Source organism: Salmo trutta, unplaced genomic scaffold (genome assembly GCF_901001165.1).
Source record: "Salmo trutta unplaced genomic scaffold, fSalTru1.1, whole genome shotgun sequence".
Classification (NCBI taxonomy): domain Eukaryota; kingdom Metazoa; phylum Chordata; class Actinopteri; order Salmoniformes; family Salmonidae; genus Salmo; species Salmo trutta.
Window position 1 is genome coordinate 69,609 of NW_021822777.1, and position 22,706 is coordinate 92,314.

At 50.1% G+C, this 22,706-nt stretch overlaps 2 protein-coding genes across 2 annotated transcripts in view; both read right to left on the reverse strand.

Annotated features, from left to right (window-relative positions):
* Positions 1 to 244: 244 nt before the first annotated feature.
* Positions 245 to 3,378, reverse strand: LOC115184383 (caskin-1-like). The gene is made up of 3 exons (XM_029745335.1): positions 2,714 to 3,378; positions 1,003 to 1,314; positions 245 to 848 (listed from the first exon to the last, which is right to left on the reverse strand). Exons 1-3 carry the CDS (start codon positions 3,257 to 3,259, stop codon positions 348 to 350), a joined length of 1,359 nt encoding a protein of 452 aa, XP_029601195.1. The 5' UTR covers positions 3,260 to 3,378; the 3' UTR covers positions 245 to 347.
* Positions 3,379 to 3,463: 85 nt separating this feature from the next.
* caskin1 (CASK interacting protein 1) overlaps positions 3,464 to 22,706 on the reverse strand; it is a gene marked incomplete at both ends in the record, with an annotated part of 62,786 nt that continues 43,543 nt past the window's right edge. The window contains 7 exon segments of the mRNA XM_029745339.1: positions 3,464 to 3,954; positions 5,483 to 5,629; positions 8,173 to 8,311; positions 9,699 to 9,800; positions 15,363 to 15,473; positions 21,163 to 21,272; positions 22,148 to 22,229. Coding sequence (XP_029601199.1) covers positions 3,464 to 3,954; positions 5,483 to 5,629; positions 8,173 to 8,311; positions 9,699 to 9,800; positions 15,363 to 15,473; positions 21,163 to 21,272; positions 22,148 to 22,229 — 1,182 coding nt within the window.

The window sequence follows — 22,706 nt, forward strand, 5'->3', positions numbered from 1 at the left end:
AGAGAGGAGGAGGGGGGGGAGAGGGAAGAGGAGAGAGAGAGGAGAGAGAGAGAGAGAGAGAGAGAGAAGAGAGAGAGAGAGAGAGAGAGAGAGAGAGAGAGAGAGAGAGAGAGAGAGAGAGAGAGAGAGAGAGAGAGAGATAGAGAGATTAGCCGACAGACAGACCTATAGGTGAGAACTTGACATTGAGAGCTGAGCATCAGTATTACATGCTAGTAAATCACAGTGCAGGACGGTACCTGGGCTGCCTGGTCCGGGCAGGGGGACTCTTCTAGAGGACGAGTGTCTCCTCATCTGAGCCAGGACAGGTTTGGGGGAGACAGGGGGTTTGGGTTTCCTCACAGGGGTCACCGCTCCTCCCCCTTCTCCCCCCGCCACCAGCCCTGGTCCTCCCAGGTCTGAGCTGTCCCTGAGAGGAGGCGTAGCCTGGATCGGACTAGGCTCCTCCTCCTCTCCCATCTCATACACCGGCCGGCGTTTAACGATGGCGGTGCCGTTCTCGTACGGTAAGGCTGGCCCCGGCTCCGGCCCGGTAACAGCCCCGGCGTTGGCGGCCCCGGTGTTAACGGCCCCGGCGTTGGAGGCCCCGGTGTTAACGGCCCACGTGTTGGAGGTCCCGGTGATGTCTGCGATGCCGCTCTCTGAAAACCCTCTGGCTCCTTGTCTCTGCTCTTGGGACGGCGCTTGACGGTGGAAGACTCTGTCAGGGTGAAACGGGACCCGTTGGGGTGAGGCTTGTTGCAACGGGGACGCCGTTTCAGGGTTGCCGTGGCGTCGACCCGGGACAGCTCATCCCGGGGGAGGGAGAACACGCCGTCTCCATGGAGACCGTCTCCATCACCGTCGCCCTGGAGACAAACATAACAACACAGTTTATTAATGACAAGATTAGATTTTTTTGACCCACCCTCCCCCCCCCAAAAAAATGTTTTTAATCATTTTTCATGTACAGACACTATATCTCAGTGTTTTCATACAAATTCATAAAAATGTATAGCTCACCTCTGTTTCTCCTTCTCCCTCTCCTCTCTGCCTCTTCATGGTCTGTTTCCTCTCGGCAGCAAACGGAAGGTTCTCAGCCGAACTACCGGAAGATGGTGTGTGAGGAGACGAGGGGTGAGGGGAGGAAGGGGAGCGAGGGGAGGCAGGCAGCTGGGGCGTAGAAGGGCGAGGAGGAGAGGGTTGGGGTGCGGTAGACAGGGGCGCGGGGGTAGGTCTGTCCCCCCTCCTAGCCGCAGCGACCAGCTCAGTAACCGGACCACTGATGGTTCTACGACGGTTCACCACCTCTCCGTCCAGACCAATGGCATCCCGCTGCTTACAAATCAAATCAAATCACATTTTTATTTGTCTCACATGCTCCAAATACGACTGCGTAGATTTTACAGTGAAATGCTGACTGATGAGCCTCTCCCAACGATGCAGAGATTATCAATAAAAATAAAATGGTAACATCAATAAAATACACACAAATGGAGCTACACGAAGTACCAGATCAATGTGGATCTATATACAGGAAGTACCAGATCAATGTGGAGCTATATACAGGAAGTACCAGATCAATGTGGAGCTATATACAGGGAGTACCAGATCAATGTGGAGCTATATACAGGGAGTACCAGTACCAGATCAATGTGGAGCTATATACAGGAAGTACCAGTACCAGATCAATGTGGAGCTATATACAGGAAGTACCAGTACCAGATCAATGTGGAGCTATATACAGGGAGTACCAGATCAATGTGGAGCTATATACAGGAAGTACCAGATCAATGTGGAGCTATATACAGGAAGTACCAGATCAATGTGGAGCTATATACAGGGAGTACCAGATCAATGTGGAGCTATATACAGGAAGTACCAGATCAATGTGGAGCTATATACAGGGAGTACCAGATCAATGTGGAGCTATATACAGGAAGTACCAGATCAATGAGGAGCTATATACAGGGAGTACCAGATCAATGTGGATCTATATACAGGAAGTACCAGATCAATGTGGAGCTATATACAGGAAGTATCAGATCAATGTGGAGCTATATACAGGAAGTAACAGATCAATGTGGAGGTATATACAGGAAGTACCAGATCAACGTGGAGCTATATACAGGAAGTACCAGATCAATGTGGAGCTATATACAGGGAGTACCAGATCAATGTGGAGCTATATACAGGGAGTACCAGATCAATGTGGAGCTATATACAGGAAGTACCAGATCAATGTGGAGCTATATACAGGAAGTACCAGATCAATGTGGAGCTATATACAGGAAGTACCAGATCAATGTGGAGCTATATACAGGAAGTACCAGATCAATGTGGAGCTATATACAGGAAGTACCAGATCAATGTGGAGCTATATACAGGAAGTACCAGATCAATGTGGAGCTACATACAGGGAGTACCAGATCAATGTGGAGCTATATACAGGAAGTACCAGATCAATGTGGAGCTATATACAGGAAGTACCAGATCAATGTGGAGCTATATACAGGAAGTACCAGTACCAGATCAATGTGACTAGACATCAGGATAGATAATAATAAGGTATTTGAGGTAGATATGTACATGAAGGCAGGGTAAAGTGACAGAGAGTGACAGAGAGAGAGACAGAGAGAGAGAAAGAGAGAGAGACAGAGAGAGAGAGAGAGAGACAGAGAGAGAGACAGAGTGACAGAGAGAGTTTTGAAACACACCCCCCCTCCCCCTTTACCTGTAGGAAGTTTCTCTGTGTAGCCACGCCCTTGGCCCCGCCCCCGATGGAGGACATTTCCAACATGGCCGCAATGCTCCTCACGCTGCCCGCGCTCCCCGTATCCACGATGGCCGTCTCCACGGATACGCCCAGGTCGCTGGCCCGCCGCTGGGGATTGTAAGGTACGCCGAGCAGCCCGTCCACCGCGTGTGTGTACGTCGGCGTGTGCGTGTCGGCGAGGTTGGAGTTCGAGATCGCTGAGCTGGAGCGTTTGGGAGGCGGAGGGGGAGGGCCTTTCTTCTTGGGCCGCAGGGCGATGGACTGTGATTGGCCGCGGTTGACGTTCTTGTCCTGGTTACGTACGGAGTGGCTGCGGCTGACCCGGTGAGTCGCCACCGTGGCGTATTTACCTGTACCGCCGTCTGCTAGCCTCCCTGGAGGGGCAACTCCTGTCCCCGCCCCTCCACCTCCACCTCCCTTCTCCTCCCGCTCCCCGTCAGACCCAGCGTAGCGGTTCAGACTGTGAGCTCGCTTCTTAAGGAGGGCGTCACTCGCCTCACCCATCTCTCCCTCGTCTCCCCCCTCAACCTCAGGAGGCAGGCACAGGAGGGGAACAGACACCTGGGGGCTGGACTGCTGCTGGAGGATGCTCTCCTTCTCTCTCTCCTTCTCTCTCTCCTTCTCTCTCTCTCTTCTCTCTCTCCTTCTCCTCTTCCTCCATCGGCTGGGCTGTAGGCTGAGATTGGGGAGTAGGTGTGGGTTGGTGCTGGGCTGAGGACCAGGCTGGGCCCTGAGTCTGGGTGTTGGGAGTCCGCGATGTGTAGTGGACTGCGGGTGAGAGCGGGGTGAGCCAGGCCTCTCTCCTTGTATTAGCTGTGGGGAGGATTTAGGTTTAGCCTGCGGCGAGGGGCCCGGGGCTGAGGTGGAGGAATGCAGGGGTTTCTTGGTAGGGGTGTGAGGGGGAGTGTAAGGGGGTGCCGGCATTGAGTGAGCGTGGGAGGGTGGGCGAGGTTTGGATGAGGCGCTGCCCCTCTGGCTCCCCTGGCTGGTCTGCCTCATGGTCCGAGCTTCCTTCTTAGGGGGCACTCCTCCTCCTCCTCCTCCTCTAACCCCTGACCCTCCTCCATCGTCGGGGTCCTTGCTCAGGCTGCGGGTCCTCTGACCCTTGACCTCTGTGCTAGGTTGGATCAGGGCCGTCTGCAGCTCGGGGCTCAACTCGCTGTCCTGGAAGGTGCACAACTTGGGAGACGTGACGACTTCTGGAGAGAGATGAAGAGATGGATTACATATGATGGAGAGATATATTACATATGGATTACATATGATGGAGAGATATATTACATATGATGGAGAGATGGATTACATATGATGGAGAGATGGATTACATATGATGGAGAGATATATTACATATGATGGAGAGATATATTACATATGATGGAGAGATGGATTACATATGATGGAGAGATATATTACATATGATGGAGAGATATATTACATATGATGGAGAGATATATTACATATGATGGAGAGATGGATTACATATGATGGAGAGATGGATTACATATGATGGAGAGATATATTACATATGATGGAGGGAGATGGAGAGAGATTGAGGGAGATGAAGAGAGATTGAGGGAGATGGAGAGAGATTGAGGGAGATGGAGAGGCATGGAGAGATCGAGAGAGATGGAGAGATAGAGAGGCATGGAGAGAGATGGACAGAGATGGAGAGAGATGGAGGGAGATGGAGAGACATTGAGAGAGAGAGATGGAGAGATTGAGATTGAGAGATGAGGGAGATGAAGAGAGATAGACGGAGATGAGGGAGATGAAGAGAGATATCTGACATAACGACCTGGCTACACAAAACAACTGCTGGGTTATTGATGCTGGGTTATTGAGCTATGACCCAGTGGCTTTCAGATAGTTATTTTTGGCCACTCGTGATAGTAAATGCCACTCCGGTTAATCAGTTCTGTTGTATTGTACATTTACATTTTAGTAATTTAGCAGACGCTCTTATCCAGAGCGACTTACAGCAGTGAATGCATACATTTCATACAATTTCATACATATCATACATTTTTTTCTGTGCTGGCCCCCCGTGGGAATCGAACCCACAACCCTGGTGTTGTAAACACCATGCTCTACCAACTGAGCTACAGGGAAGTAATGTAAATGTTGTATTGTCATCACATGTTAAGGTTGGACACTTTCGTCGATTTAATGAGGCTTACACGAATGTCTGACTTCCTGTAAATATTACATATCTCAACGTCTCAATGTTGAGATATGTAAATAACCGTGTTTTGAATTTTACATTTGAATATGTAATGCGCAAAATATTCAGTTAAATTGAGTTAAATTGAAGTTAAATTGTTCAATTGAAAGTTAAATTGAAATTTGCACTGCAAAAACTTAACGTGATGAACAGGAATGACATTTACTCTCATGGGTAGCCAAAAATAACTATATCAAAGCCACACCCTTAATAATAGGTCACACCTCCTGAAAATAACATACATTTTATTACATTTCAAAAAGAGCCAGCTGCTGGGTCAACCTGACGGATGGGTAAATTAACCCACGTTTGGTTAATCCCAACAACCTAACATGTTGGGTTATTCACGCAACCCAAATGGCCGGGGTCAAAATAACCCCAGCTTGTGTTCTGCCCACTATTTAACCAGCGCCGGGTCACCAAATAATCCCAAATTGGAGTTTGTTTTTTAATTTCCTCATTTTCGAACTGTGAAATACTTTTATCTGATTATATTGTGACCTCACCGTTGTCAGGGGGCACGTTCTCCGTGGACATCACTTCCTGCTGCTGTGTGATTGGTGGAGGCTTCTTCCTAGTAGAGCTCCGCCCCTCAGAGCCACGCTGCATCTCAGCCAATCGCTTCACAGCTAGCATCAGCTTCTTCTGGTGGCCTAGTGGGGACAAACCACAACAAGATATGATATGAGATAATATTATAAGGTGTCTAATGTATAATATGTATTGAACAGTTTAATATAAGTGAGTCATTTCAGGAAGCGCAATGTGGCACGTCACTACTTCACAGGAGAGGCATTTTAATGTTTTTTATTTATTTATTAATGATCAAAATGTTATTTTTTTTGTAGAAATGCCTTCTGGAACATGTGAACTTTCCTGTGCCTTAATAACAAACTTGTATACCGTCTGTAAATATGAATACAAAAATGGTCAAATTACGAGCCTAGTTGGTTTCAGCCACGGGGAAAAAGGAAGGAACCTTCCCGCTAGCCCATGATTGGCTGAGATAATGAGTGGGCTGGACATGCTGAGAGATGAGTTCGTGATTGGTCTGCCATTGTAGCATGCTTCTGTCTATAACATGAGCTGCTCGGTGTACTTGCTACAGCAGCTTTTAATGTTGTTGTTGTTGAAAGATATAAACGTTAAGCCACGGAGAACTGCAAAAAGGTGTTGCAACTACTCTCAACAACATCGTTGCCCTGAATTTAGCAGGGCGATCTAACGACAAATATCAACTACTTTCTGGACACGGCCAGTGTGAACACGGAGTGACTTGACACAACGGATCAAAACAAGTGTTCATCCATGTTTAGGGGTAAGAGTCTAGCTACATTTTCAGATATTATAACATTCATGATTTTTTTTTAAATCAGAAAGTAATTTTCATTGCAAGTTAAAGTGTACTGTTCGGCTCGCTAGCTAGTGAAACGTTAGCTTGCTGGCTCGCTAGCTAGGAAGCGTTAGCTTGCTGGCTCGCTAGCTAACATTACATGTATGATCTGTGTAGTAATATTATTAGTATCCCAGAAATAAATTGTCATTGGTAGTTATAGCCTAATGTTAGCTAGCTAGCTAACATTGAACCTAGTTGGTTAACTTTAGCTACCTGCAGATTCATACTACAGCATTTCATGCATAACTATGACAATCAGTTTTTACTGTATGGGTTTGGGATTATGGTTCATTGTTTAGCTAGCTAGCTAGCTAGCTACATGTTTAAACAAAAGACTCCACTTTGCCAGATGATTACATGGCCAATCAAATTAGCCATGTGTCTGTGGGTGATTACAGCAATCTATTGTATTAGGGAGACGGGGGGGTGATTACAGCAATCTATTGTATTAGGGAGACGGGGGGTGATTACAGCAATCTATTGTATTAGGGAGACGGGGGGTGATTACAGCAATCTATTGTATTAGGGAGACGGGGGGTGATTACAGCCATCTATTGTATTAGGGAGATGGGGGGTGATTACAGCCATCTATTGTATTAGGGAGACGGGGGGTGATTACAGCAATCTATTGTATTAGGGAAATGGGGGGTGATTACAGCAATCTATTGTATTAGGGAGACGGGGGGTGATTACAGGAATCTATTGTATTAGGGAGACGGGGGGTGTTACAGCAATCTATTGTATTAGGGAAATGGGGGGTGATTACAGCAATCTATTGTATTAGGGAGTTGGGGGGTGATTACAGGAATCTATTGTATTAGGGAGTTGGGGGGTGATTACAGCAATCTATTGTATTAGGGAGACGGGGGGTGATTACAGCAATCTATTGTATTAGGGAGACGGGGGGTGATTACAGTCATCTATTGTATTAGGGAGACGGGGGGTGATTACAGCAATCTATTGTATTAGGGAAATGGGGGGTGATTACAGCAATCTATTGTATTTCATGTACATGTCTAGACAATAGTGAACCATCCACTTAGCCAGATGTGTCTGAGGGGTGATTACAGCATTTCCTTCACATGACCCAACAAGTGAGTTCAGGAGACAGGTTGGTTTGATCAGGGGAGGTTAGTAACAGACAGGTTGGTTTGATCAGGGGAGGTTAGTAACAGACAGGTTGGTTGATCAGGGGAGGTTAGTAACAGACAGGTTGGTTTGATCAGGGGAGGTTAGTAACAGACAGGTTGGTTTGATCAGGGGAGGTTAGTAACAGACAGGTTGGTTTGATCAGGGGAGGTTAGTAACAGACAGGTTGGTTTGATCAGGGGAGGTTAGTAACAGACAGGTTGGTTTGATCAGGGGAGGTTAGTAACAGACAGGTTGGTTTGATCAGGGGAGGTTAGTAACAGACAGGTTGGTTTGATCAGGGGAGGTTAGTAACAGACAGGTTGGTTTGATCAGGGGAGATTAGTAACAGAGTTCAGGAGACGGGTTGGTTTGATCAGGGGAGGTTAGTAACAGACTGGTTGGTTTGATCAGGGGAGGTTAGTAACAGAGTTCAGGAGAGGGGCATTCTGGGATTGCTACATCCACTCTCCTGTTGATATTCTGTTTTCAAGTGATCGGAGGAATTCAGACGACAGGTGGTCATTTTAACATCGACGGGATACATTCAGCTGCCTTTGCTTCTGCCTTTAAACTCGTGTGCGTGTGCGTGGGTGTGTGTGTGTGTGTGTGTGTGTGTGTGTGTGTGTGTGTGTGTGTGTGTGTGTGTGTGTGTGTGTGTGTGTGTCCTACCCAGCTTGATAATGCCTATCTCTTGCAGGTCTTCCCAGGTGATATCTGTGATGAAGTCGATGTTTTCATATCCGTTTTGCACCAGAACCTGCTGGTACTGACTCAGCCCTATCGCTGACAACCACTCTGCCAGACTGGCCTACACACACACACACACACACACACACACACACACACACACACACACACACACACACACACACACACACACACACACACACACACACACACACACACACACACACAAGCAGAGACACACACACACACAAAAACAATAGTTAGTACAGGTCAGTTACTAACAGGTCTCAGGTCAGTTACTAACAGGTCAGTTACTAACAGGTCAGTTACTAACAGGTCTCAGGTCAGTTACTAACAGGTCCCAGGTCAGTTACTAACAGGTCTCAGGTCAGTTACTAACAGGTCTCAGGTCAGTTACTAACAGGTCAGTTACTAACAGGTCCCAGGTCAGTTACTAACAGGTCAGTTACTAACAGGTCTCAGGTCAGTTACTAACAGGTCTCAGGTCAGTTACTAACAGGTCTCAGGTCAGTTACTAACAGGTCAGTTACTAACAGGTCTCAGGTCAGTTACTAACAGGTCTCAGGTCAGTTACTAACAGGTCTCAGGTCAGTAACAGGGTCAGTCTACTAACAGGTCTCAGGTCAGTTACTAAACAGGTCAGTTACAACAGGTCTCAGGTCAGTTACTAACAGGTCAGTTACTAACAGGTCTCAGGTCAGTTACTAACAGGTCAGTTACTAACAGGTCTCAGGTCAGTTACTAACAGGTCTCAGGTCAGTTACTAACAGGTCTCAGGTCAGTTACTAACAGGTCAGTTACTAACAGGTCCCAGGTCAGTTACTAACAGGTCAGTTACTAACAGGTCTCAGGTCAGTTACTAACAGGTCAGTTACTAACAGGTCTCAGGTCAGTTACTAACAGGTCAGAGTTCTACACAGGTCTCAGGTAGTACTAAAGGTCTCAGGTCGTACTAACGGCAGGTTACTAACAGGTCAGTTACTAACAGGTCTCAGGTCAGTTACTAACAGGTCTCAGGTCAGTTACTAACAGGTCAGTTACTAACAGGTCTCAGGTCAGTTACTAACAGGTCTCAGGTCAGTTACTAACAGGTCTCAGGTCAGTTACTAACAGGTCAGTTACTAACAGGTCCCAGGTCAGTTACTAACAGGTCAGTTACTAACAGATCCCAGGTCAGTTACTAACAGGTCTCAGGTCAGTTACTAACAGGTCTCAGGTCAATTACTAACAGGTCTCAGGTCAGTTACTAACAGGTCAGTTACTAACAGGTCAGTTACTAACAGGTCTCAGGTCAGTTACTAACAGGTCAGTTACTAACAGGTCTCAGGTCAGTTACTAACAGTTCCCAGGTCAGTTACTAACAGGTCTCAGGTCAGTTACTAACAGGTCTCAGGTCAGTTACTAACAGGTCAGTTACTAACAGGTCTCAGGACAGTTACTAACAGGTCTCAGGTCAGTTACTAACAGGTCTCAGGTCAGTTACTAACAGGTTTCTGGTCAGAGAGCCACTCGGTGACGATGAGTTTGTTGATCTCTGATGTCATCTTCTTTCGATGGCCTGGTTTGGTCACTCCGATGGCCGTGAGATCCTACACACACACACACACACACACACACACACACACACACACACACACACACACACACACACACACACACACACACACGTACGTATGTACCACACAAACACACAACACCAAGGAAAAATAGGTGAGACACTTTCAAAATCTCCACAGATACACACAATTCATTACCATAGAGACACCACAGACACCCCAGACACCGCAGACACCCCCAGACACTACAGACACCCCCAGACACTACAGACACCCCTAGACACCCCCAGACACCACAGACACCCCCAGACACCACATACACCCCCAGACACCCCTAGACACCACAGACACCCCCAGACACCCCTAGACACCACAGACACCCCCAGGCACCACAGACACCCCAGACACCACAGACAACCCCAGACACCCACAGGCACCACAGACACCCCCAGACACCACAGACACACCACAGAAACACACAGTGTCCAGGTGACGAGCTGTACCACAGGACAGCAGAGGAAGGTAAATAAAGGTGAAGAGGAGAGAGAGCATGTTGGCAGTGAGAAAGAAGCGTTGGTGAGCATCACTAGACCCCCAGCTACACCCAGCCTGGAGTCTGGCTACACCCAGCCTACTGTCTGGCTACACCCAGCCTGGAGTCTGGCTACACCCAGCCTACTGTCTGGCTACACCCAGCCTACTGTCTGGCTACACCCAGCCTAGAGTCTGGCTACACCCAGCCTACTGTCTGGCTACACCCAGCCTGGAGTCTGGCTACACCCAGCCTACTGTCTGGCTACACCCAGCCTACTGTCTGGCTACACCCAGCCTAGAGTCTGGCTACACCCAGCCTGGAGTCTGGCTACACCCAGCCTACTGTCTGGCTACACCCAGCCTGGAGTCTGGCTACACCCAGCCTACTGTCTGGCTACACCCAGCCTACTGTCTGGCTACACCCAGCCTAGAGTCTGGCTACACCCAGCCTGGAGTCTGGCTACACCCAGCCTACTGTCTGGCTACACCCAGCCTACTGTCTGGCTACACCCAGCCTAGAGTCTGGCTACACCCAGCCTGGAGTCTGGCTACACCCAGTCTACTGTCTGGCTACAACCAGCCTAGAGTCTGGCTACACCCAGCCTGGAGTCTGGCTACACCCAGCCTACTGTCTGGTTACACCCAGGCTACTGTCTGGCTACACCCAGCCTAGAGTCTGGCTACACCCAGCCTGGAGTCTGGCTACACCCAGCCTGGAGTCTGGCTACACCCAGCCTGGAGTCTGGCTACACCCAGCCTAGAGTCTGGCTACACCCAGCCTAGAGTCTGGCTACACCCAGCCTACTGTCTGGCTACACCCAGCCTAGAGTCTGGCTACACCCAGCCTGGAGTCTGGCTACACCCAGCCTGGAGTCTGGCTACACCCAGCCTACTGTCTGGCTACACCCAGCCTGGAGTCTGGCTACACCCAGCCTACTGTCTGGCTACACCCAGCCTGGAGTCTGGCTACACCCAGCCTACTGTCTGGCTACAACCAGCCTAGAGTCTGGCTACAACCAGCCTAGAGTCTGGCTACACCCAGCCTACTGTCTGGCTACACCCAGCCTGGAATCTGGCTACACCCAGCCTACTGTCTGGCTACACCCAGCCTACTGTCTGGCTACACCCAGCCTGGAGTCTGGCTACACCCAGCCTACTGTCTGGCTACAACCAGCCTAGAGTCTGGCTACACCCAGCCTAGACCCCCAGCTACACTCAGCCTGGAGTCAGGCTACACCCAGCCTACTGTCTGGCTACAACCAGCCTAGAGTCTGGCTACACCCAGCCTGGAGTCTGGCTACACCCAGCCTGGAGTCTGGCTACACCCAGCCTAGACCCCCAGCTACACCCAGCCTGGAGTCTGGCTACACCCAGCCTGGAGTCTGGCTACACCCAGCCTAGACCCCCAGCTACACCCAGCCTGGAGTCTGGCTACACCCAGCCTACTGTCTGGCTACACCCAGCCTAGAGTCTGGCTACACCCAGCCTGGAGTCTGGCTACACCCAGCCTACTGTCTGGCTACAACCAGCCTAGAGTCTGGCTACACCCAACCTACTGTCTGGCTACACCCAGCCTACTATCTGGCTACAACCAGCCTAGAGTCTGGCTACACCCAGCCTAGAGTCTGGCTACAACCAGCCTAGAGTCTGGCTACACCCAGCCTAGAGTCTGGCTACACCCAGCCTACTGTCTGGCTACAACCAGCCTAGAGTCTGGCTACACCCAGCCTACTGTCTGGCTACAACCAGCCTAGAGTCTGGCTACACCCAGCCTAGACCCCCAGCTACACTCAGCCTGGAGTCAGGCTACACCCAGCCTACTGTCTGGCTACAACCAGCCTAGAGTCTGGCTACACCCAGCCTACTGTCTGGCTACAACCAGCCTAGAGTCTGGCTACACCCAGTCTACTGTCTGGCTACACCCAGCCTACTATCTGGCTACAACCAGCCTAGAGTCTGGCTACACCCAGCCTAGAGTCTGGCTACAACCAGCCTAGAGTCTGGCTACACCCAGCCTAGAGTCTGGCTACACCCAGCCTACTGTCTGGCTACAACCAGCGTAGAGTCTGGCTACACCCAGCCTACTGTCTGGCTACAACCAGCCTAGAGTCTGGCTACACCCAGCCTAGACCCCCAGCTACACTCAGCCTGGAGTCAGGCTACACCCAGCCTACTGTCTGGCTACAACCAGCCTAGAGTCTGGCTACACCCAGCCTACTGTCTGGCTACAACCAGCCTAGAGTCTGGCTACACCCAGCCTACTGTCTGGCTACACCCAGCCTACTATCTGGCTACAACCAGCCTAGAGTCTGGCTACACCCAGCCTAGAGTCTGGTTACACCCAGCCTAGAGTCTGGCTACAACCAGCCTAGAGTCTGGCTACACCCAGCCTAGAGTCTGGCTACACCCAGCCTACTGTCTGGCTACACCCAGCCTACTGTCTGGTTACACCCAGCCTACTGTCTGGCTACAACCAGCCTAGAGTATGGCTACACCCAGCCTACTGTCTGGCTACACCCAGCCTAGAGTCTGGCTACACCCAGCCTACTGTCTGACTACACCCAGCCTACTGTCTGGCTACACCCAGCCTACTGTCTGGCTACACCCAGCCTACTATCTGGCTACACCCAGCCTAGATCCCAGCTACACCCAGCCTACTGTCTGGCTACACCCAGCCTAGAGTCTGCCTACACCCAGCCTAGAGTCTGGCTACACCCAGCCTAGAGTCTGGCTACACCCAGCCTAGAGTCTGGCTCCACACAGCCTAGAGTCTGGCTACACCCAGCCTAGACCCCCAGCTACACCCAGCCTAGAGTCTGGCTACACCCAGCCTACTGTCTGGCTACACCCAGCCTAGAGTCTGGCTACACCCAGCCTACTGTCTGGCTACACCCAGCTTACTGTCTTGCTACACCCAGCCTAGACCCAAGCTACACCCAGCCTACTATCTGGCTTCACCCAGCCTAGAGTCTGGCTACACCCAGCTTACTGTCTGGCTACACCCAGCCTTGAGTCTGGCTACACCCAGCCTACTATCTGGCTACACCCAGCCTACTGTCTGGCTACACCCAGCTTACTGTCTGGCTACACCCAGCCTAGAGTCTGGCTCCACCCAGCCTAGAGTCTGGCTACACCCAGCCTACTATCTGGCTACACCCAGCCTACTATCTGGCTACACCCAGCCTAGAGTCTGGCTACACCCAGCCTACTATCTGGCTACACCCAGCCTAGAGTCTGGCTACACCCAGCCTAGAGTCTGGCTACACCCAGCCTAGAGTCTGGCTCCACCCAGCCTACTGTCTGGCTACACCCAGCCTAGAGTCTGGCTACACCCAGCCTACTGTCTGGCCACACCCACAGCATAGCTCCACCTATCTACTGTCTGGCCACACCCACAGCATAGCTCCACCTATCTACTGTCTGGCCACACCCACAGCATTGCTCCACCTATCTACTGTCTGGCTCCACCCACCCTACTGTCTGGCCACACCCACAACATAGCTCCACCTATCTACTGTCTGGCCACACCCACAGCATAGCTCCACCTATCTACTGTCTGGCCACACCCACAGCATAGCTCCACCTATCTACAGTCTGGCTCCACCCACCCTACTGTCTGGCCAAACCCTACTGTCTGGCTCCACCCACCGATCACCTAGCCCCACCTATCTACAGTCTGGCTCCACCCACCCACTGTCCCCACACCCCAGTCAGTGTGTGGGGGTAGAGTCTAGTCAGTGTGTGGGGGTAGAGTCTAGTCAGTGTGTGGGGGTAGAGTCCAGTCAGTGTGTGGGGGTAGAGTCCAGTCAGTGTGGGGGTAGAGTCCAGTCAGTGTGTGGGGGTAGAGTCCAGTCAGTGTGGGGGTAGAGTCCAGTCAGTGTGGGTAGAGTCCAGTCAGTGTGGGGGTAGAGCTCAGTCAGTGTGGTAGAGTCCAGTCAGTGTGGGGGTAGAGTCCAGTCAGTGTGGGGTAGAGTCCAGTCAGTGTGGGGGTAGAGTCCAGTCAGTGTGGGTAGAGTCCAGTCAGTGTGGGGTAGAGTCCAGTCAGTGTGGGGGTAGAGTCCAGTCAGTGTGTGGGTAGAGTCCAGTCAGTGTGGGGGGTAGAGTCCAGTCAGTGTGTGGGGGTAGAGTCCAGTCAGTGTGGGGGTAGAGTCCAGCAGGTGGGTAGAGTCCAGTCAGTGTGTGGGGGTAGAGTCCAGTCAGTGTGGGTAGAGGTCCAGTGCGCGTGTGGGGGAGAGTCCAGTCAGTGTGGGGGTAGAGTCCAGTCAGTGTGGGGTAGAGTCCAGTCAGTGTGGGGGTAGAGTCCAGTCCAGTGTGTGGGGGTAGAGTCCAGTCAGTGTGGGGGTAGAGTCCAGTCAGTGTGGGGTAGAGTCCAGTCAGTGTGTGGGGTAGAGTCCAGTCAGTGTGTGGGGTAGAGTCCAGTCAGTGTGGGGGTAGAGTCCAGTCAGTGTGGGGGTAGAGTCCAGTCAGTGTGGGGGTAGAGTCCAGTCAGTGTGGGGGTAGAGTCCAGTCAGTGTGTGGGTAGAGTCCAGTCAGTGTGGGGGTAGAGTCCAGTCAGTGTGGGTAGAGTCCAGTCAGTGTGGGGGTAGAGTCCAGTCAGTGTGGGTAGAGTCCAGTCAGTGTGTGGGGGTAGAGTCTACATTAGTAGATTAAAACAAATAAAAAAAACATTAATTGATTGATTGGTTTTCATCTGGGGATGTAATTGTATCACTATTCCGAGGTACACACACAGCAGGAGACACACACACACACACACACACACACACACACACATTTCTGCACAATACACAGAACACATAGGGCCGTGTCATAGGAGGAACTTTGAGTCCATCTGCTCTAATGGCTGGCAGGCAGGCAGCCCTGTCCTGGCCAATCACAGACGAGGTCCTGGGCATGCTCAGTGACTGTCCTAGAGGGAATCTGGGGGGGGGGGAGGGGGTTGCTAAGGCAACTGCATTATGATCAGTGAGTGAGCGGTGATGTGACAGGGGGGTGTGGTTTAGGGCGTGACTTTAACTTTCAGGTCAAAGGGATAGGGGTTCAGAGGTCAAGGTTCCTTACCTCTGGGGTCATTCTGCTAATGGTGACTATGTCATACCCGGCGCTGATGAAGTTTGGAGCGTAGACCTGCAGCTGAAAGTCACTCAGCCATTGGACAACAGCCTCAGAGCTCTAGGAGAGAAGACAGGTGGAGTTCTGTCACTACGGCTGGCTCTGGGCTAACGGCTAACCGCTAACCGCTAAAGGCTAACTGCTAATAGCTAACCGCTAACGGCTAATGGCTAACCGCTAACGGCTAACTGCTAATAGCTAACCGCTAACGGCTAACAGCCAATGGCCAACCACTAACGGCTAACTGCTAATAGCTAACCGCTAATAGCTAAAGGCTAACCGCTAATGGCTAAAGGCTAATTCACTAGTAGAGGAGACAGAAGAGGAAAAGACAGGTGGCTAAAAGCTATGGGCTCTGGGCTAAACACCGCTAACAGCTGAAGGCTAAAGACTAGCTAAGAATAACAAGAAGGAGAGGAGGACTAGGCTAAAGGCTAACGGCTAGGAGCTACTAGAGGAGGGAGAGAGGGAGAAGACAGGCTATCTCTGGGTGAGCTATTGGAGAAGATGAGAGGAGGGGAGAAGACAGGCTCTGTCTGGGTGAGCTATTGGAGAAGATGGAAGGAGGGAGAAGACAGGCTCTGTCTGGGTGAGCTATTGGAGAAGATGGAAGGAGGGAGAAGACAGGCTATCTCTGGGTGAGCTATTGGAGAAGATGGGAAGGAGGGAGAAGACAGGCTATCTCTGGGTGAGCTATTGGAGAAGATGGAAGGAGGGAGAAGACAGGCTCTCTCTGGGTGAGCTATTGGAGAAGATGGAAGGAGAGAGAAGACAGGCTCTCTCTTCGAGAAGATGGAAGGAGGGGAGAAGGCAGGCTCTCTCTGGGTGAGCTATTGGAGAAGATGGAAGGAGGGAGAAGACAGGCTCTGTCTGGGTGAGCTATTGGAGAAGATGGGAGGAGGGAGAAGACAGGCTCTCTCTGGGTGAGCTATTGGAGAAGATGGAAGGAGGGAGAAGACAGGCTCTCTCTTCGAGAAGATGGGAGGAGGCAGAAGACAGGCTCTCTCTTCGAGAAGATGGGAGGAGGGAGAAGACAGGCTCTCTCTGGGTGAGCTATTGGAGAAGATGGAAGGAGGGAGAAGACAGGCTCTCTCTTCGAGAAGATGGGAGGAGGCAGAAGACAGGCTCTCTCTTCGAGAAGATGGGAGGAGGCAGAAGACAGGCTCTCTCTTCGAGAAGATGGGAGGAGGCAGAAGACAGGCTGTCTCTTCGAGAAGATGAAAGGAGGGAGAAGACAGGCTCTCTCTTCGAGCTATTGGAGAAGATGGAAGGAGGGAGAAGACAGACTCTGTCTGGGTGAGCTATTGGAGAAGATGAAAGGAGGGAGAAGACAGGCTCTCTCTTCGAGCTATTGGAGAAGATGGAAGGAGGGAGAAGACAGGCTCTGTCTGGGTGAGCTATTGGAGAAGATGGAAGGAGGGAGAAGACAGGCTCTGTCTGGGTGAGCTATTGGAGAAGATGGAAGGAGGGAGAAGACAGGCTCTGTCTGGATGAGCTATTGGAGAAGATGGAAGGAGGGAGAAGACAGGCTCTGTCTGGGTGAGCTATTGGAGAAGATGGAAGGAGGGAGAAGACAGGCTCTCTCTTCGAGAAGATGAAAGGAGGGAGAAGACAGGCTCTCTCTTCGAGCTATTGGAGAAGATGGAAGGGTGGACCTGGCCAATCACATCCAGAGAATGTAGACACCTCACTCTGAGGAGATTCTGATGTGGTGAAGTCTGCTGGAGAGAGAGACGTCCTCTATCACAAACAGCTGCAGTAGCATGTTCTGTCCACTGAGGGGCAGCAGAGAACCATGGAAAACTCAGCTATGCCCAGTCTACCAGCACCTCCTCTTTCTCCCTCTCTCTCCCCTCCCCTCTTTTCTTCCCACCCACTCTGCTCAGGACATCAACTGGACCACGGGTCACACGGAGGGGGAGAGGAGGGAGGGAGGGGGGAGGGAGGAGGGAGAGAGGAGGGAGGGAGGAGGGAGGGAGGAGGGGGGAGAGGAGGGGGAGAGGAGGGAGGGAGGAGGGGGAGAGGAGGGAGGGAGGAGGGGGAGAGGAGGGGGAGTGGAGGGAGGGAGGCGGGGGAGAGGAGGGAGGGAGGAGGGGGAGAGGAGGGAGGGAGGAGGGGGAGAGGAGGGGAGAGGAGGGGGAGAGGAGGGAGGGAGGAGGGGGAGAGGAGGGAGGAGGAGGGAGGAGGGGGAGAGGAGGGAGGGAGGAGGGGGAGAGGAGGTGGAGAGGAGGTGGAGAGGAAGGAGGGAGGAGGGAGGGAGGGAGGATCTGGAACTAAAACAGATAGCCATGCGAACCTACACACCCTGCTGGGAGAAACATGTTCATCAGATGGCTGTGATCTGATCAAGCTATCGCATACACACACACACACACACACACACACACACACACACACACGGTGCTAAGCTAGGGTAACTAAGATTATGATGGCTCAGGCTACTGTACAGTGTAGTATATATACAGTATTACATTTAGTGTAGTATATATACAGTATAGTGTAGTATATATACAGTATAGTATAATATACAGTATAGTATAATATATAGATCAGTATAGTATATATACAGTATAGTGTAGTATATATACAGTATAGTATAATATACAGTATAGTATAATATATAGATCAGTATAGTATATATACAGTATAGTGCAGTATATATACAGTATAGTATAATATACAGTATAGTATAATATATAGATCAGTATAGTATATATATAGTATAGTGTATATACAGTATAGTATATATACAGTATAGTATAATATATAGATCAGTATAGTATATATATAGGATAGTATAGTGTATATACAGTATATTACAGTATTTATCCAGTATAGTATAGTATGTATCCAGTACAGTATAGTATATATCCAGTATAGTATATATCCAGTATAGTACCGTATATAAAATATAGTATGTATACAGTATAGTGTATTATATATACAGTATAGTATATATACAGTATAGTATTGTGTATATACAGTATAGCATAGTGTATATATAGTATATTACAGTATATATCCAGTATAGTATAGTATATATCCAGTACAGTATACATACAGTGTAGTATAATATATATCCAGTATAGTACCATGTATAGATTATATTCAGTATAGTATAGTGTATATACAGTATAGTATATATACAGTATAGTGTATATATATATATATATAGTATATATCCAGTATAGTAAATGTATATAGAGTATAGTATAGTACATATCCAGTATAGTATATCTCCAGTATAGTGTGTATATATATATATATATATAGTATATATCCAGTATAGTAAATGTATATATAGTATAGTATATATCCAGTATAGTAAATGAGTATAGTATAGTATATATCCAGTATAGTAAATGTATATATAGTATAGTATATATCCAATATGGTATAGTGTATATATATAGTATAGTAGATCTCCAGTATATACATATATATATATATATATATATATATATATATATATATATATATATAGTATAGGCTCATATCACAGAGGTTTAGAGAACACAAAACAACGTCCCTGGGCAGCAAACAAGGAAAACAGGGATGGAGGATGAGGAACACAGAGATGGAGAAACAACACAGAGATGGAGGAGGAGGAACACAGAGATGGAGGAGGAGGAACACAGAGATGGAGGAGGAGGAACACAGAGATGGAGGAGGAGGAACACAGAGATGGAGGAGGAGGAACACAGAGATGGAGGAGGAACACAGAGATGGAGGAGGAGGAACACAGAGATGGAGGAGGAGGAACACAGAGATGGAGGAGGAACACAGAGATGGAGGAGGAAGAACACAGAGATGGAGGAGGAGGAGGAACACAGAGATGGAGGAGGAGGAACACAGAGATGGAGGAGGAAGAACACAGAGATGGAGGAGGAGGAACACAGAGATGGAGGAGGAGGAACACAGAGATGGAGGAGGAGGAACACAGAGATGGAGGAGGAGGAACACAGAGATGGAGGAGGAGGAACACAGAGATGGAGGAGGAAGAACACAGAGATGGAGGAGGAGGAACACAGAGATGGAGGAGGAACACAGAGATGGAGGAGGAGGAACACAGAGATGGAGGAGGAGGAACACAGAGATGGAGGAGGAGGAACACAGAGATGGAGGAGGAACACAGAGATGGAGGAGGAAGAACACAGAGATGGAGGAGGAGGAGGAACACAGAGATGGAGGAGGAACACAGAGATGGAGGAGGAGGTACACAGAGATGGAGGAGGAACACAGAGATGGAGGAGGAGGAACACAGAGATGGAGGAGGAGGAACACAGAGATGGAGGAGGAGGAACACAGAGATGGAGGAGGAACACAGAGATGGAGGAGGAAGAACACAGAGATGGAGGAGGAGGAACACAGAGATGGAGGAGGAGGAACACAGAGATGGAGGAGGAACACAGAGATGGAGGAGGAGGAACACAGAGATGGAGGAGGAGGAACACAGAGATGGAGGAGGAGGAACACAGAGATGGAGGAGGAGGAACACAGAGATGGAGGAGGAGGAACACAGAGATGGAGGAGGAGGAACACAGAGATGGAGGAACAACACAGAGATGGAGGAGGAGGAACACAGAGATGGAGGAGGAGGAACACAGAGATGGAGGAGGAGGAACACAGAGATGGAGGAGGAGGAACACAGAGATGGAGGAGGAACACAGAGATGGAGGAGGAACACAGAGATGGAGGAGGAGGAACACAGAGATGGAGGAGGAACACAGAGATGGAGGAGGAGGAACACAGAGATGGAGGAGGAACACAGAGATGGAGGAGGAGGAACACAGAGATGGAGGAGGAACACAGAGATGGAGGAGGAGGAACACAGAGATGGAGGAGGAACACAGAGATGGAGGAGGAACACAGAGATGGAGGAGGAGGAACACAGAGATGGAGGAGGAACACAGAGATGGAGGAGGAACACAGAGATGGAGGAGGAGGAACACAGAGATGGAGGAGGAGGAACACAGAGATGGAGGAGGATGAACACAGAGATGGAGGAGGAGGAACACAGAGATGGAGGAGGAGTAACACAGAGATGGAGGAGGAAAACCTGAAAGGAGAGAAGACAGAACAGACAGAGGAAGAGACAGGTGACAGAAATGCAGATAACACACACACACACACACACACACACACACACACACACACACACACACACACACACAGAGAGAGACACACACACAGAGACACACACACACACACACACACACACACACACACACACACACACACACACACACACACACACACAGAGACACACACACACACACACACACACACACACACAGAGACACACACACACACACACACACACACACAACACACACACACACACACACACACACACACACACACACACACACTCACCGTGTCATGGCTGCAACCGAACGCTCGCAGTAAGGACGAGGCCAGCTGAGAGAGATAGTGTTTGGCCATCCTGGACGTATGTCCGTGTTCGAGACTGTGTGTGTGTGTCCGTGGTTCTGGGTGTGTGTGTCCGTGGTTCTGGGTGTGTGTGTGTGTGTGTGTCCGTGGTTCTGGGTGTGTGTGTGTGTGTGTGTCCGTGGTTCTGTGTGTGTGTGTGTGTGTTCTGCTGTTGGTGGAGAGTGTGTGTGAGAGAGATTGTGCTGAAGGGAAGATGGACACCAGTTTCGGTGAGCAGAGGGACACAGTGAAGCAGGAAGTGTGTGAGAGAGACTCTGAGAGGACGAGTGTCTTTCCCTCCGTCCGTCTGTCTTACCTTCCCCTCGCCTTGCCCCTCCCCCTTCCAGGTTGCCGTGGCGTCATAGGGCGGAGCTTCATGGAGCGGGCATCCTGATTGGCTCGACTGTCTAGAGGCAGAGGCGGTGCCTGGAGGTGACACACACTGTCGTTGGCCGAGCTCAACCACTCATATTTTCAACCAATCCTGTCCCACCATTTCTTTCTATAAAACCAAACCCCCTCTCATCCACCGTGTGAATAACCAATCAGGTTTCACCTCCTCCTCAGTAACTGGCCTCGTCAGCCAATCACAGGCCTCTACTAACTACTGGCCATCTGGATGACAGAGCCGCCAAGATCCAGATCCCAGTGTGTGTGTGTGTGTGTGTGTGTGTGTGTGTGTGTGTGTGTGTGTGTGTGTGTGTGTGTGTGTGTGTGTGTGTGTGTGTGCGTGCGTGTGTGTGGGTGTGCGATTGCTTCAATCGTTATAAAGGAAACAGATGATGCTCTCTTTATCTCCCTCACCCCCTGTCTCTCTGTCTCTTTCCCTCCCTCCCTCTCTCATCCCTCTCTCTCTCTCTGTCTCTCTCCCTCCCTCCCTCTCTCATCCCTCTCTCTCTCTCTGTCTCTCTCCCTCCCTCCCTCTCTCATCCCTCTCTCTCTCACTGTCTCTCTCCCTCCCTCCCTCCCTCTCTCATCCCTCTCTCTCGCTGTCTCTCTCCCTCCCTCCCTCTCTCATCCCTCTCTCTCTCTGTCTCTCTCCCTCCCTCCCTCTCTCATCCCTCTCTCTCTCTCTGTCTCTCTCCCTCCCTCTCTCTCTCATCCCTCTCTCTCTCTCATCTCTCTCTCTCTCTCTCTCTCTCGATCTCATCCCTCTCTCTCTCTCTCTCTGTCTCTCTCTCTCATCCTTCTCTCACTGGAGTGATGTGTACCTGTAGATTGCCACACACACACACACACACACACACACACACACACACACACACACACACACACACACACACACACACACACACACCTACCTGTAGATAGCTCTACAGACTTGGACTGCTCCAGCAGGTGCTCTTTGGCTTTGGCAGACTGAGACAGCACTGTTGCCAGGAGCTACAGGGAGAAACAACACAGCCTTTAGTTACAACACACAGAGACACAGCCTTTAGTTACAACACACAGAGACACAGCCTTTAGTTACAACACACAGAGACACAGCCTTTAGTTACAACACACAGAGACACAGCCTTTAGTTTAGCTACAACACACAGAGACAGTCTAACACAAACAGGGCCGTTCTACACTAGGACAGATAACCAGGACTCCAAACAGGGCCGTTCTACACTAGGACAGATAACTAGGACTCCAAACAGGGCCGTTCTACACTAGGACAGATATACAGGACTCCAAACAGGGCCGTTCTACACTAGGACAGATAACTAGGACTCCAAACAGGGCCGTTCTACACTAGGACAGATATACAGGACTCCAAACAGGGCCGTTCTACACTAGGACAGATATACAGGACTCCAAACAGGGCCGTTCTACACTAGGACAGATAACCAGGACTCCAAACAGGGCCGTTCTACA

What these genes read in the sequence shown, in the direction of transcription:
- LOC115184383 (XM_029745335.1), bottom strand. Translation starts at nt 3,259, where the DNA reads ATGGGTGAGGCGAGTGACGCCCTCCTTAAGAAGCGAGCTCACAGTCTG. An exon ending in CACAGAGAAACTTCCTACAG is followed by an intron (nt 1,315 to 2,713) that starts GTAAAGGGGGAG and finishes ATTTGTAAGCAG; the next exon opens with CGGGATGCCATTGGTCTGGA. An exon ending in AGGGAGAAGGAGAAACAGAG is followed by an intron (nt 849 to 1,002) that starts GTGAGCTATACA and finishes GTTTGTCTCCAG; the next exon opens with GGCGACGGTGATGGAGACGG.